The sequence below is a fragment of the Prunus persica genome, chromosome G1, assembly GCF_000346465.2.
Source record: "Prunus persica cultivar Lovell chromosome G1, Prunus_persica_NCBIv2, whole genome shotgun sequence".
NCBI lineage: Eukaryota > Viridiplantae > Streptophyta > Magnoliopsida > Rosales > Rosaceae > Prunus > Prunus persica.
Window position 1 is genome coordinate 30,392,654 of NC_034009.1, and position 20,668 is coordinate 30,413,321.

Sequence of the window (20,668 nt, forward strand, 5' to 3'; positions counted from 1 at the left end):
GCCTTGCTTCGGTGGCTGAAATCCAGCCGCTGATCATAATTTATAATGTACTTGGGACAAAGATTTTGCCTTCATCCGTACACGTCACATGTTTTTCTTTGCCAGCTTTGAAAGAGCTGAACTCCCTCATTTGATAAATCCCTTTCCGTGTTGACCTCAGTTATCAAACGTTGGGACCATTGTCTGAAGTCTTTGCAAGGCCCGTTTACATGGATGGATCGGTATATAATTAGAGATCTAATCACAGCCAATTCTGGCTGAAATGAATATTGCAAGCAGGTATGCTCTTATTATTTACCAAAAAATTTGGATCATATTTGGGTTAGACCAATTGTTCAAGGTAAATGTAAGTTTAGAATATTAACCCCGACGTATGAGATCGTTTCGGCAGCCATGGGTATACATTGAAGGGTGTATAACACTAACCAAAGCAACTAACAAGTTATTACAGCAGCAGCACTAAATACGTTTGTATTGCTGCATAAACATGGAGGGGAATTCATGAGAAATTTGAATGTTATGATATTTATACAAATGCATTTTCTAACTGCCACGTTTTACAGAAGCAAATTACAACAGAACACTAAGAATAACAATGGGGGCAACCTATTAGAGAAATAAAAAATTCAAAGAAACACAAGACAAGCCTCTTTTTTTGGTCGAAACAAGACAAGCCTCTATGCAAGCAACAGGCGTGGATGGATATTGAAACCTCTCAAATAATAAAAATAAATAAATAATCCAGACATCTTTTCAGCCAAGTTTTTTATCTGATCCTTTGAGGTTAAGATTGAACCATTTCTTTTTGCCTGACTTGTCCTTCCCGTCAGAGCCTCCATCTTCCCCTGGGCTCTCAGCATTTGAATCTTCGCCAGGATTTTTGCTGCTGCTACCATTACTCACACCGCTACCACCCACACTATTATTGATTGTCTTGGTGATAGTGAAAGAAGAATGGATACTGTCTCGCTGTTTCAGCAGCTCATCCACCTGATTTGTAGAATGATAAATGCCCAAATTAAAAAATTAAACAAATAAATACAGAAAAGAAAGGAAAGAAAAGGGATACTTTTGATATGATAACATTTTAATGAATCGCCTTTTTAAAAATAAAAAAAAACTTTTAATGAATCTACAATCATGTAACAGCCTTCCATTGCTTAAAACATAGAGGGATGAACTTTGAACCTAGTGTCTGAGTAAGTCCCTCAACTTCAATTTTCAGCAATGTGTCAAAAATTATCAGTAACCAAAACTTACAGATAGCTTTTCCTGGGTGTATCTGTTGGTCACTTCTTGAAAGCGCGCCAATGCCTACATAACATTACAGGAAAATTGTAAAAACAAACGTGATGAAATCTTATTACAAACCACAGCCAGGAAGATCCGGATCAATACCTTCCTGTACTCTGTTTCAAATTGGCGAAGCTCATTTCTCTTTCTTAAAATCTGACCCTCAATCTCTTTAAGCTTCTGCGTCGTATCCTCATATGATTTTACACAAAGTGCCTCGATTGTATAGGTAGCAGTCTTAAAAAAATTATCTCCTGAACAAATCTCAGTAGAGGTTAGTTAACGATAAGCAACAATTTCATATTAAGGAGCCAGCCCCAGAAAGCAAAAGAATAAAGGGACCAAATCAAAGTTCAGACCATAAACAGCGAATATATGAGTGCCAGCTTTTAGTTCTGAGACCTCACAAGGTTGAAGACCTTCCAACCTCTTGAAAAAAGCAGCTTCAGGGTCCTTTGCCATGGCCAACTGCACCAGCACAAGGATACATAACCATTTTCAGCCATAAATAGGAATCTACTAAACCATTACCCTCACTGTGGAGAACAAATTTTATGAAGAAAGAAAATTAATATCCTGCATACCGCATTCAAAGTTGAATCCATTCTATATACTTGAAAATGCAGAAAATACATCCCTGCAGATGTTGCTTTGCCCGTCTTCTCACTATCTTCCTGTACAGAGAGGCAATAATGATCATATTTTCTGAACTCATCTACAAGTGTTACATGTTAAAACGTAACTGGAATTTGATGAAACAAACACCAAATAATAATTGATACCTAATTTTGTCATGAAAGGAAATAAAATAACACTCTACAGTGGATTACAACTTGCTAAAACAAAGCAATAAGAAAACATATAACAAATTAAAATAGCTTATAAAGTATTGGAAGTTGAAACCAGTGGATAGGTCTGAACCCCATAAAATGCATGTAAGAAGAATGCAGTGCGACACTTTTATAGACTATCTAACGTCGGAAGAACCAAAATTCAGTTTTAGCACTTATAAAAACACAGAATGCAGTGGTGTATTTTCTAAATATTCCTTTTTACTTTTGGTTTTTTAAAACATGGCTTCCTTGGTGACATATGCTGCATCTTGATAAAACATGGGAGAATATTCATGAAAAAAAATCATAAGCTGGTTACAAATCACTTTTCTTAAGAGGTTCAAAGAGGGTGTGGTGAGCAATAGATGCCTTCCCATCTGTGGGCATGTGTATTCTCAACAAACTACAAAGCACACAAGGAGAAGCCTAATCATTTATGTTTAAATAACATCAGGCAAATTACTCCAACAGATTCCAAACACATGACACAGGCGCCAAATCTTAAAGCAAGTGCACCAATTATATGGTTATCAAAAGAAGCAGAGATGGAGAAGATTGCGATAATAATATATAGTACCTGTAAGGCCAAACCATAACCGCCATTGGCATCTTGTTCAAAATAAAGTAACTGCAAATTACAAGGATTTGATTGAAATGTAAGTATTGTGCCAGCAATATTCACAAATCAGATACATTGAGTGCAGGATACGAGAGAGAGAGAGAGAGAGAGAGAGAGAGAGAGAGAGAGAGAGAGAGAGAGAGAGAGAGAGAGAGAGAGAGAGAGAGGCTGAGGCTCTATTGCAGTAAAAACTTAGGGAAACATATGCACCTTAAATTTGCTTTGTGCAGTTGAAGTTACTCTTACTACAATCCCCGACTCGGCTTGCTGCTCATTGATTGTAACACCAAAAAAGTGGGCACACTGTTTCTCCACCTGCAGCAAATCAGAAAATAAGTAAAGATGCACTAAATTTAGTATTCTTGCACTATGCTACAAACAAAGAAGCACCTTTCCACTAACTGATGTCCCAATTGGGAGAGGTCTGACTGTTACTGTACCACTAAGAGCTTCTTCAAGTACATTAGCGGAAATTGTAGTCTTGATAGGCACACCCAACTTGCTATAAACAAATAAAATGATTATCATAAGACAAAATGATCCTAAACCCACAAATATGTAATGATATATTACCTGAATAAAGCGGCAAACATTGTATTGACAGTTCCCAGATTTGACAAGTCAATTTCCATGTCCATGGCATCAGCATCAATTGCCTGAAACAAAATTTGAACTGATAAGAAAATATTTATAACAGAATATAGCACATTAGAAAGTGGAATAACTACTGAAGGGATCTATATTTTCTTCTCTTTTTCAAATGAAAAAAGGAACAGAATGAATTAAAATCAGAAACTCCTTGCTCATTAAATTGTTACACATATGATACAAACAAACAGAGCAGATCTGTGTAGACAAATGACATGGACATTTAGAGTGATCAAATCTGAATAAAATTATCGACTAACACATTCCCTAAAATGCAGACAGCGGATCCAACCAAATGGAATCAAGAATCCACTCAGCAGCACTAGTTCAATTTTTTCCCATCTACATAAGCAGGTATGCATTTTTTGTGTGTGGGGAGGAGAGGGAGGGGAATAGTGAGCAGAATTAGAAAAGCACCTCAAACCCTGCATTGTCATACTGCCTCCTCTTCTCGGGGTCAGACAAGATACTATAAGAAAATGCAACCTCCTTGAAATGCTCTGAAGCTTCAGGATTGCTGGCATTCTTGTCTGGATGATACCTTTCCATAATTTGGTTCCAAACAAGATTGTATGTGAAAATATGTCTCAGAATAGCATTGTAATTATTATCATCTACTGAATCAATAGTCATGTGAACTCAAATGATATTATATACAAATTGCAATAAACAAGAAAATAGTGCCATCTCTGTAGAGATCTATCCCACAGAAATGGATTTAAAACACATTAAGGCAGCTCAATTCCCAATTTTCATGGCACGATCAATTCTCTATGAAAAATGCATAATATTCAATCAGCTAGAATGGTGAAGATTTAGTCAAAGCACAATGGCTTATAAGACAAGAATGTTAAGACCTCAAAACCAATTAGAAATTCAAGAATTAATTATATTCACAACAAACCAATGCAATATAAGACTACCGCCGCCAACAATACATATTTTCCACACATCTCTGAAAACTCAATTTTGTAATATACGTGTTGCTATATTCTTGCTCCTAATCAAGCTCAACAGTGAACCTCGTGGCTAGTGATTTACAATCGTCAGGTATAAAGCTAGATTCTTTTGAAAAAAAAATATATCAACCCCTAGCAGGAATTCATCTAATGCACACCAAATATTGAAATCTCAAATCAACGGCGAAGATGGTGAATTCTGAAGAAGAGAAAAAATTGAACTTACTTGAGAGCAAGCTTTCTATAGGCGGTTTTAATTTCCTGATCATTTGAATCCCTCGAAACGCACAAAACCTCGTAGGGGTCTCGCCTTGTTGCCGGTGCCGATGTCCCTTCCAATTTCGAACCCGTCCCCATCTCTCTCTGCTTCCTTCTCTATCTCCAAAGAAAAGTCTACTTTACAATCCGGAAAACTACAGTACTCTCCTCTGAACCAGCTTAGTTGCTCTAATCATGAAAAATCAAACTCTAGAAGAATAAAATTTTAAATTTTGCTCACCAAAGCACGCAATTCAAAGCTTTATTGGATCGCTCTATATTCAAATCTCGGGAAATAAACAGTGATGAGAATTCCTATAATGAACAAGTCAAGGCCTTGAAAAGCTTTCTCTTGATCTAATCAAACGACGCCTAACTGAAAGAGAGGACAGCTTAGGGTTTAAAATTTCGGAGAGAGACGCGAGCTTGAGCTGGAGAAGACCCAAAGCCAAAACCCCTTTTCTTCCCTTCTACTCTTTATTTTTTTTTTCTTGGTTATCTTTAAAATAACGGGCTCTTCACTAAAATGGTTTTGGTTTCAACCGTTCCGTTAACCTTACGTCGTCTTTTAAATTTTTTTTATTTTTTATTTCTAGCAATCCATTTTTCTTTTTAATAAATCTCTGAAGAAGACTAAAATCAATTTTGTTTTGGCCTCAGAAGACGACCTTTTTTCTTATCTTATGCTTGAACCCTCTTTCTCAACAGAGTAAAATGATCATTTCCCCAGAGAAAAATGATCATTTCCCCCTTTTTCTTATTTAAAATGAATTTAATCATAACTTTAACAATTAATTGTGATATAGTAATTCCATCAGCACATGCATAATAAGTAGGAAGATTCAGACCAAAAACAATATATATATATATATGTAGGAAGATGTTGTGGGTTCGAACCTGAGATCTCGTCTTCAAATTAAGGCATTTTTTATTGGATTAGACCTTATTAGTTGCAATAGTCTAAATTAGAGGGAAGAAGAATTTCTCACACACACACACAACTATGATGTCATGAGGGTTTGAACTTGAGACTTCTAATCTGCAAGTCAATGCTCTTTTCTACTGGGTTAGACTCCGTTAGCAGTTTGACTTAAACTTTAAAGTACTACATGGTTGAAATCTCAGACCAAAAAGAAAGTAACACATGGTTGTAATATCTGGCGACATCGCTATATACACTCCAGATTGTTGATACAACGTGACCCCGATGAAAGTATTCCAACCTTTCTCATTCTTCAGTTCTCTCTTTAAAGAAATTTCATGGGAGCGAGGGGAAGGGATCATCTATAATAATACAACTTTTTTCTACATGTTCTCATCGTTTTCTTCAATTTGTCGACCATCCCTATCATGCATGATGATCGGCAATTAACAAAAGACACATAAAAATGTGGGAAGATAGAACATTGGGAAAACTGAATTTGGCAGCTTAGCTATATAGTAGTGCATGTAATTTATAAAGCCGTGTGAAGGTTGTGGTAATGCCTCCAGCTCCACGGAAGTCTATTTACACACGAGACGAAACTAAAGCATGGCAAGTCCATATGGCCCTCAGTCGGTTGTCTTATGTCAAGCAGTGGGTGTTGGAATCAACTCTGATGACCTTGGTGTTATAGGATCCACAAGACCCGCACTTATGGTACAGCCAATGGAAGGGTGCCGTTCCCTTCTTATTACAGTCGTTGCACAGTATGTCCTGGAGCGTACCAAAATGAACCGCTTTTCAGCTAATGAAATTGAAGATAAGGGGACAAACCATCTCGGGAGAACAAGCTTTATGATAGTTTACCTGACACCGATCCCTGTATTCTTCTGGTAGTTCCTCTGAAGCCAGTAGTGCATCAAGCATGCCAAAGTAAACCTACAAAGTAGTCAAAGTCGAATTAATTATTATTAGACTTAGAATTCGGATTCTCAATATGATAACAGAACGAAATATCATTACCGCCATATCTCCCAAAGATTTGCTACAGATTGGGCAGACGTAGTGACTGCAAGTGTATGCCTGGCACAATGGATTAGAGAACGCTATTACATATTGATTTTTCCTCAAACCAATTTTCCTTTAATTATATATAAATTTGGAGCAAAACATGAGCAGGAACAAAGACAAAAGAGAAGTAGAAAGAAAGAAAAAATAACTAAACATCAAACCTGGAAGCAAGCCGAATGCATGTAATGGCCACAAGGAAGAGCTCTCACAGTTGCACTTGATGTGAACAAAAAGTCACAGCAGATGGGGCAGTTTATTTCTAGACCCTTCTCCCTACATTTGTGATCCAGTAACTTCATCCCCAGGCAACAATTGCACGTCATGCAATGAAAGAAGTCGATACCAAGTCCCTTCCCAACACGACATAAATTGCAGGAAGGACAATGATAAACTGTCCTGATATAACCAAAAAGATGTGTGAGAAATCTAAATTTGCAATCAAAGGTCTAGATACATAAATAAGATGTAGCATCGAGAACGCTAAATGATAAAGGTGTATAGTATCCATCTATGATTGACTCAAACCCAGACTTCCCCACCAGTAAAGTTAGCATTCCATTCCATCAGTTTATATCTCAAAATGCTGAATCAAAGGTGAATCCAAGTTAATAGAACCTAGTTTCATTTGGAGGAAAAGTTCTAACGAAGTATATACCTTTCATCATCAAAAAACTTGCAAATACTACAATAGTAATTTGCCATCGAGAAGCCACCACATGAAGGTGTTGTGCAGACTGGTCCCACGGGCTGTATTTTCAAGCAGCGCATGCACATCATCTCAGATGTAGCCTTCCTGCAAATTAATTAATATAAACATGAATAATCAATATCCAATCACAATATGTCCTATGAATGAAAAAGAAATCAAGAGTTTATAGCACTAAGTTACCGATCCATTGAATGGTCGCTCACGTTATCATGGCAGAACCTACATGTAAATAACTTGCCACAGCACGCAGCACGGACTTTGCAATTTCTTTTGTAATGCTCACATCCAAACACTTGTTTCTGTGAATCACAAAATGACGGTGAACATCCAAGCAAATCTTCACCATTTGAACCTTCGACTGCAGATGCTTGAGGTGACTTCTGCTGAGAAGCTATCCAGCGACTATCACAACCCATTACTTAATCAGAACACGTGAAATGCGAAACTGATCTAAAATGGCTGACGATAAGGTTCATGAAATTGATAAAACATGGACATACCTGGTCATTAGATTTTGAATAAGATATGCTTTTCTTCTAGGATCAAGAGTTGAATCCCGAGAAACTTTTCTTATTTCTGATTCAAGCTCATTCTGATTCATCCTAAATATATCTTTCCATCCAGGTTTAAATGTGTCATCACTGTGCCCCAAGCTTTCATAGGCATCGGCACCTGAAACTGTAGATTTAAAGTTCATGAGAAAGGTTTACAAAATGTAAAATCTATTACACAAAGGAATGTTTTGGATTTCACGGAGCAGTAGAAAAAGTATCAGACATACCTAGAGAACTGCAATTTTCCAGTGTTTCTGTATGTGAAGATGCAGCAGGAGTTCCATCCCACCATTCATTAAGCCACTCACTGAACATCGTATTTTTGGTTGCCTGCTTCCATGTGTCCATTAATTTATTTTGCTCTTCCTGAGTAAGAACATCAGTTACCCACGGCAACATTGATTGAAGAACCTCTGCACCTGTAGTACCAATTATTCTACCCACAATTTTATCTTGTTCTTCCACGGAAAAATGCTTATCAAACAATGGCCACAGTTCAAGTTCTTCGCGGAAAACATGTTGATCCAGTGTCACTCTAATGGATTTGCACATGCCCTGAAGCTTTGTGGCTAGCTCATTGTACTTCCTCAGAGTATCATTATGCTCGAAAGAGTTAAAGCCGCTTTGAGTTGAATCATCAGAAAAATTTCCAGTGCTTATGAATTCACTAAGTTGTGAAAGCTCAGAAAGAACAGAAGAAATATCCTCAAACAGTTTCTCTTCCTGCTTGTGATCCAGAGTGTAAGCATGGCTGACGTTATGAAGAGTCTCTTTTGATTCTAATGCTGGAAATACAATATCATCCTCTGCATTACTATGAGCTCTGTATAGACCCCACAACAACCGAAATCTACCAGTAAAATGCCTAATAAAAGTCTCATTACAATCATTAAGCTTTCCAGATTCAACATCCAAATACTCCAAGTCTTTACGTATAGCTTTATGGAACTTAAATATGTTATCAATGGGTCGTGGTGCACTATTGGTGTCAGTAAAGCTGGCATCTGTTTCCCAGTTAAAAAGACTGGAGTTGAGCGAAGGAGCAGAAGGATTAAAAGATAAGGCGCGCAGAGATTTTGCTGCAGTAAGAGAACCCACTCCTAAATTACTGTCATTTACTCCTAACCCTGGGACACAGCATGTCTGGTTACCACAAGAACTTTGAAGGGTATTTACACTTTCCATAGCCTGGCAAGCAGCAGCTTCTGATATCAAGCTTACACTCTTCACTGGCCTTTGATTATCATCTGCTCCATCTGTTTGAATGCATGAAGACAAACACATGTTCGCAGAACGACCTTTGCATGCCCATCCAGAAAAAAGAGTAACCAGTGCTGAATCTGATGCTGGAGCTGCATTAATTGAACTCTATAAGTTATAACAAATATAGAAGGGTATGCAAATAGAATGCAGACCACACCATTTGTTGAAATAGAAATAACAATAGTAATAAGTCGACAACTGATACTGAACCTGCTATACGAATATTTTGAAGAAAGGAACTTGCTTGCTCTTCACTAAGTGATCCTACGAGCCATGGCAGGACACACTCAATCAACTTCAAGGGCATCAGACATAAGCTTTGATACAGAAGTTTTCGCTGTATTTTGGAGCTAAAATGCTTACGAGCAAGTGGAAGAACCTTTGAATATGATGCCAAGAAAAGTGGAAAATACAAAATAGGTAAGTTACTCTCTCCCTCACATAGGCAGGACAGCTCCTTGTCATATTGGAAGTGGCAACAGCACTCACCTGAAGTTCCTCATTCTGGAAATGCTTCAGTATGCTATCTATTATCTGATCAGCATGAGAGCACAACTTCATATAAAATTCAGAAGTAGATGAGTTAGCTCCTGCCCTCTGAATGCTTTCCATGAGGTGCCTAAGCTTGTCAAATTGAATTTCTTCTTCTGCATGCTCCTGAGCAAAAGTGAGTTCTGCATCTAGAGCAGGGAATATAACTTTGTCCTCAGCAATGCTGCAGGCAAAGAGGAGAACATAATATGTACGTAACCATAAGATACCTAGTATGGAAAGCATATGATTCCTACAACTCTTTCTATAGTACTGATAATTAGTTCTCCTTCATAAATATGAACCCAAAAAATATCCAATCGCATACAACCCATAAAGACACAGAACAAGAAAATAAATTATAAGATACTAAAGCATACACTACAAGGAAGTTATCTTCTCAAAGCCTTGCATAACTCATGGAATTGAACATTTAAGTAATACAAACTATTTGATTCAAATAGACACCTGAGGAGGCAAAACACAGTTCATGCATTAGGCCATTATACAGACAGACTGATGGTCCACTGCTACTTGTCCTTGTTTACAAGGATGACAATATTATCCATTGAAGCAATGAACTCAATGCATTAGGAGTATGTCTGAAAGAAGAAGAAAATCAAAGGAAAGAGAAACCACACCTATGGAAAATACAAACTTCTGCAATGAATTGTAACCTCTTGTTGAATGCAGACAAGTCAGAAAAATCCCCAGAAAGTTGTATCCTCCTAGATGCCTCAACTATGTCATTTAACTCTCTTTTTATAGCATTGTGCCAAAGAAGTATTTCATCTATAGGATTTGAAACAATAGTACTGGAATTATCAGATTTTATCTCCACGCGCTTCCTTTTACAAGTCTTGGAAGATTGACATGCACACTGCCCCTTCTTTGCAGAATCTTGAAATTGGCCGTTGGAATTATTTTTGGACTCAGAAACTTTTGCGCCTTCCATCCAGGCAAATACAACCTTCGTATCATAAACCTTGAAGTCAGTGCAACGTATATTTTTCTTTTTCCTAGTAGCCATCCTAAAACAATATGCCATGAAAAGCAACCCTCACCTGCTGCAGAAGCTTCTCTTCTGGTATCACCTTGCTCAAGTACTTGCGCATATCCTGATGTTCATCAGATGATATGGAAGAAGAGAGCCACGGAAGAAATTCTGCCATCATGTTAACAGGAATACTGCACAGAAACTGCCACACCAAGGAAGCTTGTTCTTCAAATGTAAACTTCTCAATAAGCAACGGGAAGACCTGCCAAATTCAAAATAACAAGCTTAACCCAGAACACTGAACTCCCACTGAAGAATCGATGATATATGAAGAGCAATTGGGGAAATAAACGAATATCCACTGAAAAAGCTCATCATTCGTTAGAACTGATGATAATCGTGTAAAATTATCAATGTATGAGTAGGTGAAACAAATACCTGTTCCTCTTCCTTGGACATATGCTGGCTAATTGATGTTTGAAGGGCTCCAGTGCAAGAAGCCAACTCTCTCCGGTAGCTCTCCTCATTTTGCATATTGGAATTTAGAAGCTCAAACAATTGATCAAAAAGAACACTCTCTCCCTCGTGTTCAAGAGAATAAGTTCGAGCTACATTCTTCACGCGTATATCTAGAGCTGGAAATATGACCTGCAAAGCCCAATCCATAAATTGTGCATAATTTACAGCCTCAAAATTGAGAAAGCAAAGCATCACCCTCATTTAATGTAAGTGAATAGTTAAACGATAAAAAAAATTCAAAACAATCCTATTATAGCGTAATAAACGAACACCAATCATCAAATTCTCTGAAATTTGAGACAACTGGAATGTTACAGCCACAATGCCGCAGAGCAGAGTGAAACCAGAAACACACCTCGTCCTCGGCATTGCAGTGGTGCTTATAAATAGCGCGAAGGAAGTGGTAGCGCTCTAACAAGGGCTCGATGTCGGCGGAAGAGGCTTGGCTGGTGGCGAAGGCCATGGCGGCTTGGTGGAGGCCATCGAGCTCGGAGCGAATAGCTTTGTGAAACAGCAAGAAGATGAGAATTGGAGACTTGAGCGCCGAATTCTTCAAGCAAGTCTTGGAAGGCGAGGGATCGAGCGGCGTCAGAGGCCCAGCCATTACCGCCACGCCTCCTCCTCCACCGCCAGGAAATGGTGCCGCCATTTATAGAAAGCGAAACGTCATGAATTGGGAATGTGATTGCAGATTCAGATTTCCAAAAGCCCTAAGGTTGCCTATGGTGCAAGATTTGAGCAATCTGGTGTTGTTGGCCAGAATGCAGACATACACGCGCGCTCGTTCTTCTGTGGTTGCTTGTTGTTGGATGTGTGTGTTGCTGGATTCTAATTGTGCTGCAAAGGAGAACGGAACGGGCAAAAAGCACGAGAACGTTTATATGCTTTTGCAAGAGATAAGGGAGGGGACATTTTGTAGTTGTCCACGTGTCGCAAACTGGCCACGCTGTACAAAGCAAAACGGCCCTATACTTTGTTTTTTTTTTTTTTTTGGGTCTGAGCCCTATACTTTGTTTGGACTTGTTTAAAAAATTAAAAAATAATATTTTTGGTGACCGGTAAAATAGTTTTCGGTAGGACAATAATATATAGTACACGTGCCCTCCACGCGTGAGAAACCCACCACCACGGCGTTTTTGGACTGTTTGGTTTTGTCGTTTTGAGCACGTAAGCATCCACTGCGTAAGGATAGAATCAGGTAGCCGAGGTGGACCTTTAGCGGAATAAGTGACGAATGATGGTGACAAGCAGAAATGAAAGTTTTCTCAGGAGGATAGAGTTATTATCCCAAGTTTTAATTTTAAAATTTTTACATTTGAACTTTTTCTTAACAATGTTACGAAAGGATTTCCACTTCCATCTCCAGTCACTTCATTGCTTCCTCATGGTGCTACCAAAAATAAAGTTGGATAAGAAGAAAGGTTAAAAGTTATCAATTTAAACCCTACTACTTTTGGGTTTTAATATACTTCTTAATTAGTTGTAGCTCTTCTCGTGAGAAATTTGCTAGTGTACATGTGACATTCTTACTAAATACAACATGGGACAAGATATTTGGTAAAATACATCGAGGGAGGTATAACAAGGAATAAGGTTCCAAGAATGAATGGACACAAAATATGCATTTTCATTATCTTTTCCTTTATAAACATACGTATTAATTTGTTTACATCTGTACTGTCTGTAAAGTCAATATGGTAACGTATAAAAGCTGGTTCCTTTCGATGTTTGGGGTACATGAAAATGAAACAGACGTAAAGGATGTGCCAATCTTTGGGTGGCACGTGATATTCACAAGTTCCATATCAAGATTAGATATTCTTCTTTCTCCCCCAGCTTTGGAGATTCCAAAATTACTATAGCCTTTATGGCCACCGATAGAAGATGACATGTATGTTAATGTCATCGTGTGTGACTAATTATAATTCTGGTTGGACCCAATTGTTAGATAGGGCCGGACTGTGGCGTGCAGTGGTTTACATAGTATGATATGAATCATGATGCCTCACGAAACTTTGTACACAACACAGCAACGGAACAGAGTTTGAAGGAAGAATGTAATGCACGTACGACGTGTCGTTGGGCATGCAACTGGAACTGGTAAAAAACTAGACGATGGAGGGAGCAACAAGTTCACCACCAGAGAGAAAGTGGCCAATGCAGGCCACATGAAATGGGTATCCAAATTCATCACCACCCTACCTAGCCCTTATACACCATATGTAATATATATTTTTAGGCCTACGCATGCATGCAGTTATTTAGTATTTTTTGGAAGGTCAATAATATTCCCCCACAAACACACGATGATCAGTCTGTCTATGCATGGTTGTTGAGGAACAGGGATATTAATCTTATATATGTTATTAGGGTTTTCAGAATTTCAAATCCATTCTTTAAACCCGCGCTTACGTACTGTACGTTGTTCTAGCTTGCTAGGGTGGGCGGGCTCTGGGAACGTTTATATCCAGACAGGGCAATAGATATACCTTTCCCCACCCACCAACCTTGCCTTGGACTTGGGCCAAGTGAGTGAGATTCACAAAGTTTTTATTCTGCTTAATTATTTATATATATTAACTATTCTCCTTAATTTGGCGGCTTTTTTTTTGGCATCGATAAACAAGGAACCTATTATGAAGGAATATTCAGAAATAAAACTATGGAAGAAAAGAAAAACAAACAGAGATAAGATCATAATCATTAATCACCCAAGGTGGCCAACCTCAACCTAATGATGAACACGCATAATTATTATAATTAATAATCTGAACACAAGTTGGTTTCATTCTATGTACACCAATTAATTGCGTGAGTGGAATGGAGGATTATATAGAAATATAATAATTCTGTTTGAGCGTGTGTAATGCTTATGTTTGCCACACAGTCTTCAATTATATAACTAGTGTGTGTGTGTGTGAGTGCGGATATTGGATAACCCACCAAAACCAATACTGCGAGAAATCTGCAATTAGATTGTAAAGCACTTGGTCTCACTTTCATTTATATACAATTCTCAAAACAAAAAGAAGACAGAAAAGCATATCCTTATTTTACGTCTTGGTGCTTTGAATCTCTTGTGAGTAAATATTGATGAAGACTAATTAAAGTTGTGATCATAAAATTGATAAGTAAGTGAGCGTATTTATATGCAGATTGCAGAATATTCCCAATGCTTTGCTTTCATAAGTGCTTAGGGCAGACTTAACTTAAGAGATTGACCTTTCTTTCAAATTTCAATAATGCATGCATGGGTCCACTACACTACCTACCGGCAGCGCAGGCATATATATATATATATATATATCATGGATATGCAATATTATTACCTATATATACAACCCTCCAATGCCATCCACGTCTGCCCTTTTAGTAAATATACAGTCACGAGTCAAATTTAGGGTTAGTGGAACTTGGAAGAAGCTTTTGGACATTATCATTCATATATGTGCCTCTTGTCGTGTGTCTTTCGTGTGCAAAAGTAGTCGTTTTTCTAGTGGCAAAAGACATTGTCTGCATTATATAAAGTAACTGTAGGTTTGTTCGCTTACTCTTTGAATTGAAACCCTGTTCCTCCTTCAACTTAATCTTCAAATTGACAATTAAGGAAAGCCGATAAGAAGATCACTACACACGCATCCACATATATGTTAGTTTTATAGCCCAACCCAACCCACCATTGAAGATAATTTCCAGTCTCCAATACAATCACATCGTGCTCTTCAGTTTAGTGGCTCACCCTTGGACATTTCATTCAACGTCCATAATGACATTGCCCCAAATGTTTCTTGTTATCTTGTTGGTTGGGTGCAACAACACTCATACACCATTCTCCTCATCCCCAACGACCATGCCATGTGATTGCTTTTATAAAATAAAACAACGCATTACTCTTCAAACAATAACCGACTTCTTACAGATAAATCGCATTATACAAAAGTTTTTTTTAATGCTTTTGATGAGTCAATTATACATACCTATTTGATATATAATGAAGAACTGACGCATTATCTACAAGGAGCCAAACAATGTTCTTACTCTATAGTCTATCATGATGATTTATTTTTCCCCTTTTTTCCATTCTAACCCAAGGAGGCTATTTGAAATTTAGACAAAAAAAGAAGAAGAGGCTATTTGAAATGAGGAGGCCTATTATTACAAAAAGGTTAATACAAAGTGGGGTGGATAAAGCCCAATTATTGGCCCAACACATAAGTGGGCTTATCTAATTAACAAAAGCGCCGCCCCTTTTGACTTCTTATTCTTGCAAACACCAACGGCTACCTAAACGTCCAAAACCTCCATTAACGGTCACATCAAAGTCTCCCTTCCAGTATCACCTACTTCAACAACTTCAGTCGAAAACCCTCACTCTAAAACCCATTAAACCGGGGTTTGGTGCAACTACCTCCAAATTGAAAACCCTTGCCCTTCCCTCTTTTCTTTCTTCAACATTTCCATCTAATTTTGTTCGAATCTCAATAATGGCGGTGCATCATAAGCTCGCTTTGATTCTCGAGAACCCTCTAAACGACGCCGAATTTCTCCTCGTGAAACAGACGCGACCCCCGAAATTCAACGACGAAGAGTACGACTCGTACGTGGATTCCGACCTCTGGGACTTACCCTCCACGCAACTGAACCTTCTAGAAGTCAAATCGGAGCCCTCAATTGCAGTGGAAGGCGCAGAATCATGGTCAGGGAAGATCGAGCTGAAAAAATTCGATGTGGATTCGGCTCTCAATCGGGTAATTGAGAATTTTATTGTTGAATTGTAGAATTTGATTGGGTTGATTTTATTACTACTTATATAATATGTATTGCTATAATAGGTTCTGGAACAAGTAGGGTTTAAGGCAGCTGATGTTGGAGATTGGAGCTTGTTGAAGTATGTAGAGGAAGCTCATTTTGGACCTGCGCCGCCTATTAATTCGGTTTTTGTTAGGGGGAAATTGGTAGCGTCGCATCCAAATTTACCAGGTTTGCATTTATTTGTTTTTCTTCACGTACATTAAACTCATCAGGAAATTCAAAATGGAATAAATATGTTATATTAGTGAGATATATGCGACTTATATAAACGTACACACGTGCAGAGTCGTGTAAATGGCTGTCTGTCCCAAGCTGTTTAAACTGGCTTCTTGAAGTGAAACCAGGCAATGATCGCGTGGGGCCTTTGATAGTTGCTGGTCTTCTAAACGAGTTTGTGCAATCAAGAGAGTTGAAAATCCCATCCACCTTATCTTACCAGGTTTGCTGTGAATTGCGTGTACCACAATAAGCCTCATTCTTTATTGCCATTATATACACCGTATTATCACGTTTTTGCAGAGTAAATATTCATTCTCAATTTCAGGAGTACCCTCCTGGTGTTGTGCTTGTACCGATGGGAAGCAAGACAGGAAAACCTTTTTATACGACAAACCTGGTTGTTTTTGCACCTCAAAATGCTTCTAGTGACTCTGAGAAGAATGGTTTTATTGCTTCTGGAGATGCATTGATAGTGGATCCTGGGTGCCGGTCTGAATTTCATGAAGAGGTATGATGTGTTAGGTTTCTCTTATAAAGGACTCTTAATCTTTTAGGATAAATTATTTTTCAACTTATACTGTTACTCATTACCGCAGATAGTGTGCTCAGTTTTTATTATTGCATTCTCGACTCTTTTTTTCTTGGAAACCTGATAACTAGTTTTTTCCTTATAATATATGATCAGCTTGCACAAATTGTAACTTCTTTGCCGAGAAAGTTAGTTGTATTTGTTACTCATCATCATCACGATCATGTGGATGGTAAGTTTTCCTAAAACTAGCAAAACTTCTAATAAGCCGTCTTCTTATAGTATTTTTGTGTTTGGTCAAACTAAATTGATGTGTAGACATTTGGTCTTTTTCACTTTCCCAGGTCTTTCAGTTATTCAACGTTGCAACCCTGATGCTACTTTATTAGCACATGAAAATACCATGCGACGCATTGGAAAAGGTTATTACTGTAACATTTTGCGTTTCTAGTGACTGTGAAGCCTGGGGATAAGAATCTTAGCACAACTATGTGATTGCACTACACTGCTTCATCTGATTTTTAAATGAGGTTTAATTGGAAACTAAATCTAGATGAAGAGGATATGACGTTACTTCCTAGCCCTTGATATCCTAGTGTTACCGTCCTCTTGTACACTTTCGGATTGTACATCAAGGACGTTTTTAAATCTTAAGAAAAATAGAATGACTGGTAATCTTTTAGTAAGATGGAAGAGGGATCCTGTTTGGGGATCTAGGGATATGAGTTGCTAATTAATATATTGGGTCATATTCTGCTTCTAAGCTTCTACTTCCTAATCTTATTGTCATATGATGACAGATGACTGGTCTCTTGGTTTTACTGCAATTTCTGGAACTGAAGAGATTTGCATTGGAGGTCAGCGACTGATTGCCCTTTTTTCTCCGGTATTTCTCACTTGACTTTCTTATTAAAAAAAATTATATTTATGACATTAATTGCAATATAGCAAAGGGAACCATACCACATTCCTTTTCCTCAATCTACGAAGTTCAATCTTTGATTTGAACTAGTAAAACCTCACTTGTTTTCAGATATTTGTAGGCTTATTATTTTTCCATGATTCGAACTATCTGTTCAGTAACTGTGATATTCTTGCTATAACATTAGCAGCAAGGACTTTTGCTTTCTTCAGAAAAATCATAATGAAGGTTTCAGTTTCATATTTATGACTAATAAATATTAGTCTGATATGCAACCTGATTCTCTATATGTAGCTTTTAAAATGAACAATTCTTTTAATTCAGGGACATACAGATGGTCATATGGGACTGCTTCATGCCAGTACTCACTCATTGATTGTCGGTGATCATTGTGTGGGGTAAGATGGAAGAGAATTCTGCTTTGCTATGACTCTATGAGCACCCTCACCTATGATTTGATTTGCAGAATCTGAGTAAAGACTATATTCTATTATGTTGTGAAAAATAAAAATAAAAACAACAAGAAGAAGAAAACAAACTTAGGTAGCCTATAGATTTCTTTGAAAAGAGTATCAATTTACGGGAGTAATGCTTCAACTTGCATCAAACTATGCTTCATTGCACAGGCTTAGTTGATTGTGTGTGTGTGGAAATTCTGAGGAGAATAAAAACAATAGAATAGTAGAATAGTTACAGAAAGGATAAGTTCATAGGAAAACGAGCATAAATAATATATCGACTAGATGATTAACTAGTTTTTTTTTCCTCCGGTGTTGTAAACTTTGTGTTAGATTATGAATTGGCCCCTGCTTTAGGCTCAAAAAAAGGGAAGAAAAATTTATAGAATTTATTGTTTTTCCCTCTTATGCCTTCTTGTTTGCGTTCCTGGCTTTGTCTGGGTTTAAAATGAAATAAACATCCTTGTGAACAGTTTGTATAGAGCTTTGCAATGACTTCTTGCCTCTCCCTCCTCCATCTACCTTCCCCCTTCCCTTACCTTCTCCCTTAAATAAGAAGTAGAATAACACGCTAATCTGAGGGATTGTCATCTTTGCATCTTTCCTCATCTGTTTTCAGTTTTTATTCTCAAAATTAGGTTTTATTATAGGTCTGACTTGTTTACCTGCTGGGACGGCTCTTCTAAAAGAAACTTTGGTTTGTTTCAGTCAAGGTAGTGCTGTACTGGATGTTACTTCCGGGGGAAATATGACTGTAAGTTCATTAAGTCCTCTTTATGGTATATTATTACTTCAATTGTTTTCCTAGCCTATTAGATGAGAATCGACTAATGATTGGATGATAAAGCGGAGATAAAGATTAATGGTTTACCCCATGATACGGTGGTTATGCAGGATTACTTTCAATCAACTTACAAATTTATGGAGCTTGCTCCACATGCTTTGGTTCCCATGCATGGGAGAGTTAACCTGTGGCCAAAACACATGCTTTGCGGATATCTCAAGTATGAAACAGAAATCTCTCTCTCTCTCCCCTTCTGGTTTTGTGTGTTATTGGCCCAAAACTAATTCAAAAAAGGATTATCATAGCACAATATTAGATGTAATCAGACAGAGGAGTCTCATCTTCCAGGAACCGCAGAGCTAGAGAAAGTTCCATCTTGAAAGCGATAGAAAATGGAGCAGAAACATTGTTTGACATAGTTGCAAATGTATATTCGGAGGTTGATCCTAGCGTTTGGATTTTTGCAGCATCAAATGTGAGACTTCATGTGGATCATTTAGCCCAGCAAGATAAGTTACCAAAGGTAAAAATATCCAGGTTTCATGACATAATCTCTTCCTTAGTCCTATATCAATGCAAATTAGCATACATGTAGGCAGTTCCCCTCCATATTGAGCTGCAAGCATATACATATTAAATTCAAATTCAAACAATTCCATTTAAGGTGTGCAGGGATTCTATTTAGAAACATTCTATCACAGTATTGATGAACTCTCTGATAAGGTGGGTAAATTATGAGCCCAAGTGAGGAAGCTGCTCTCTCTTTGACCCATTCACAAACTACCTTTAGGTTGGATCACTTTCCTTGCATTTGTTGCTCGAAATCATATTTGATTATTTTGATATAACACCATTTGCAAGTTCGTCAAATATAGCTCCATTTGCAACTTAATTGAATCCTTGAATTATAAAGAACCAGACAGAATTTTCAATGGTATAATTTATGTCATATAATGTTTTTATTTGGTCTAATGCATCTCACCCGTGTCTGTATTAGCATCGGAGAGCAAAACAGTTCTTGCAATGTTTTGAGTATGAATTAGAGCGGGGCTTAATTAAGCTTGCTAAATTACTCAATGCAGGAATTTTTGATTCAGAAGTTCCGAAAAACTTGTGGGCTGCGTTTCTTCTCTCTATGGATTTGGGCATACTTTAGTTGTGGTGTCCGGTTATATTGTACGAAGCCTAGGATATCTCAGTTTCTTGTTGCTGGGGTGGTGGCTAGCTTCGCTCTGTTGTACTCTTTTAAAAACAGGTTTAGTTCCAAGTAAGATTTTCTTGGGGGTAATTGCGAGGATCAATTCCCAGGAACAGGCTGGAATTGTGTGTTAATATATTATAAAAAAATAAACGCGAACTGTCAAAATTGCATAACTTGTATTTTATTTTATTGTTTGGTGTAAGTGACATTTCCTCAAAGTAAGGCACTAAAGACCCGAGACTTGCCGTGGCCACGTGATGGGAGAGATGGACACTACAGGCTTGTCCGGTGGAAGTTTTTCTTCAAGGCTTCAGGCAGCCGAACAATGCATAACAAAACAAGATCCTTGCGCGTTTTTCCAGTAACAAGATTATATAATAGTTAAAATGAAAAGTAACGTTATCATTCCTTTCAGTTGTTTCGTTAATTGCGCATTCCCTAAACCCTTTTCTTACCCTCAAAGAAAAGAAAAGAAAAACTCTCCTCCATTCCCAACAAAGGCTCAGATGGTCCTGGTTGAAGGTCTCTCTTTTCTAGTTTCAAAAAAAATTGGAAAAATAAAACTAA

General features: G+C 37.7%; 3 protein-coding genes across 8 annotated transcripts; 1 reads left to right on the top strand and 2 right to left on the bottom strand.

Annotated features, from left to right (window-relative positions):
* On the bottom strand, positions 457 to 5,145 carry LOC18788704 (chaperone protein dnaJ 15). 2 transcript variants are annotated; one of them, XM_007222637.2, is made up of 12 exons: positions 4,852 to 5,145; positions 4,579 to 4,727; positions 3,811 to 3,934; positions 3,319 to 3,401; positions 3,136 to 3,247; positions 2,956 to 3,060; positions 2,704 to 2,754; positions 1,878 to 1,967; positions 1,653 to 1,761; positions 1,399 to 1,547; positions 1,261 to 1,314; positions 457 to 990 (listed from the first exon to the last, which is right to left on the bottom strand). In XM_007222637.2, the coding sequence occupies exons 2-12, from the start codon at positions 4,707 to 4,709 to the stop codon at positions 754 to 756; spliced, it is 1,245 nt and encodes a 414-aa protein (XP_007222699.1). In that variant the 5' UTR covers positions 4,710 to 4,727; positions 4,852 to 5,145; the 3' UTR covers positions 457 to 753. The 2 variants fall into 2 exon arrangements, with proteins under 2 accessions (XP_007222699.1, XP_007222698.1); XM_007222636.2 differs by having other exon boundaries at positions 4,579 to 5,142.
* On the bottom strand, positions 5,742 to 12,317 carry LOC18789182 (zinc finger protein BRUTUS). Of its 2 annotated transcripts, none has more exons than XM_020554483.1 (14): positions 11,532 to 12,317; positions 11,096 to 11,305; positions 10,725 to 10,919; positions 10,302 to 10,645; positions 9,619 to 9,844; positions 9,340 to 9,508; positions 8,094 to 9,218; positions 7,813 to 7,990; positions 7,493 to 7,714; positions 7,259 to 7,396; positions 6,765 to 6,999; positions 6,556 to 6,615; positions 6,400 to 6,471; positions 5,742 to 6,306 (listed from the first exon to the last, which is right to left on the bottom strand). In XM_020554483.1, exons 1-14 carry the CDS (start codon positions 11,823 to 11,825, stop codon positions 6,175 to 6,177), a joined length of 3,600 nt encoding a protein of 1,199 aa, XP_020410072.1. In that variant the 5' UTR covers positions 11,826 to 12,317; the 3' UTR covers positions 5,742 to 6,174. The 2 variants fall into 2 exon arrangements, with proteins under 2 accessions (XP_020410072.1, XP_007225441.1); XM_007225379.2 differs by having other exon boundaries at positions 10,302 to 10,630; positions 11,532 to 12,033.
* Positions 15,467 to 20,323, top strand: LOC18791832. 4 transcript variants are annotated; one of them, XR_002269754.1, is made up of 13 exons: positions 15,467 to 15,924; positions 16,009 to 16,156; positions 16,273 to 16,427; positions 16,533 to 16,715; positions 16,893 to 16,968; positions 17,081 to 17,158; positions 17,537 to 17,622; positions 17,983 to 18,056; positions 18,825 to 18,870; positions 19,011 to 19,120; positions 19,249 to 19,423; positions 19,573 to 19,690; positions 19,983 to 20,323. XR_002269754.1 is itself a non-coding variant. In XM_020555125.1 (12 exons), the coding sequence occupies exons 1-12, from the start codon at positions 15,661 to 15,663 to the stop codon at positions 20,169 to 20,171; spliced, it is 1,584 nt and encodes a 527-aa protein (XP_020410714.1). In that variant the 5' UTR covers positions 15,467 to 15,660; the 3' UTR covers positions 20,172 to 20,323. The 4 variants fall into 4 exon arrangements, 3 of the variants coding, with proteins under 3 accessions (XP_020410714.1, XP_020410715.1, XP_020410716.1); XM_020555125.1 differs by lacking the exon at positions 19,573 to 19,690; XM_020555126.1 differs by lacking the exon at positions 19,983 to 20,323 and having other exon boundaries at positions 15,474 to 15,924; positions 19,565 to 19,688.

Bases quoted from the DNA above. Each gene is read 5' to 3' on its own strand.
- LOC18788704 (XM_007222637.2), bottom strand. From the start codon at position 4,709: ATGGGGACGGGTTCGAAATTGGAAGGGACATCGGCACCGGCAACAAGG. The intron at 3,248-3,318 runs GTAATATATCAT...ATTTGTTTATAG, and splicing joins ATGTTTGCCGCTTTATTCAG to CAAGTTGGGTGTGCCTATCA. The intron at 2,755-2,955 runs GTGCATATGTTT...TGTAATTTGCAG, and splicing joins CTGCACAAAGCAAATTTAAG to TTACTTTATTTTGAACAAGA.
- LOC18789182 (XM_020554483.1), bottom strand. From the start codon at position 11,825: ATGGCGGCACCATTTCCTGGCGGTGGAGGAGGAGGCGTGGCGGTAATG. The intron at 9,845-10,301 runs GTGTGGTTTCTC...CTTTGCCTGCAG, and splicing joins GAAGTTTGTATTTTCCATAG to CATTGCTGAGGACAAAGTTA. The intron at 6,472-6,555 runs GTAATGATATTT...ACTACTTTGTAG, and splicing joins AATCTTTGGGAGATATGGCG to GTTTACTTTGGCATGCTTGA.
- LOC18791832 (XM_020555125.1), top strand. From the start codon at position 15,661: ATGGCGGTGCATCATAAGCTCGCTTTGATTCTCGAGAACCCTCTAAAC. The intron at 16,716-16,892 runs GTATGATGTGTT...ATATATGATCAG, and splicing joins GGTCTGAATTTCATGAAGAG to CTTGCACAAATTGTAACTTC. The intron at 19,121-19,248 runs GTATGAAACAGA...CTCATCTTCCAG, and splicing joins ATGCTTTGCGGATATCTCAA to GAACCGCAGAGCTAGAGAAA.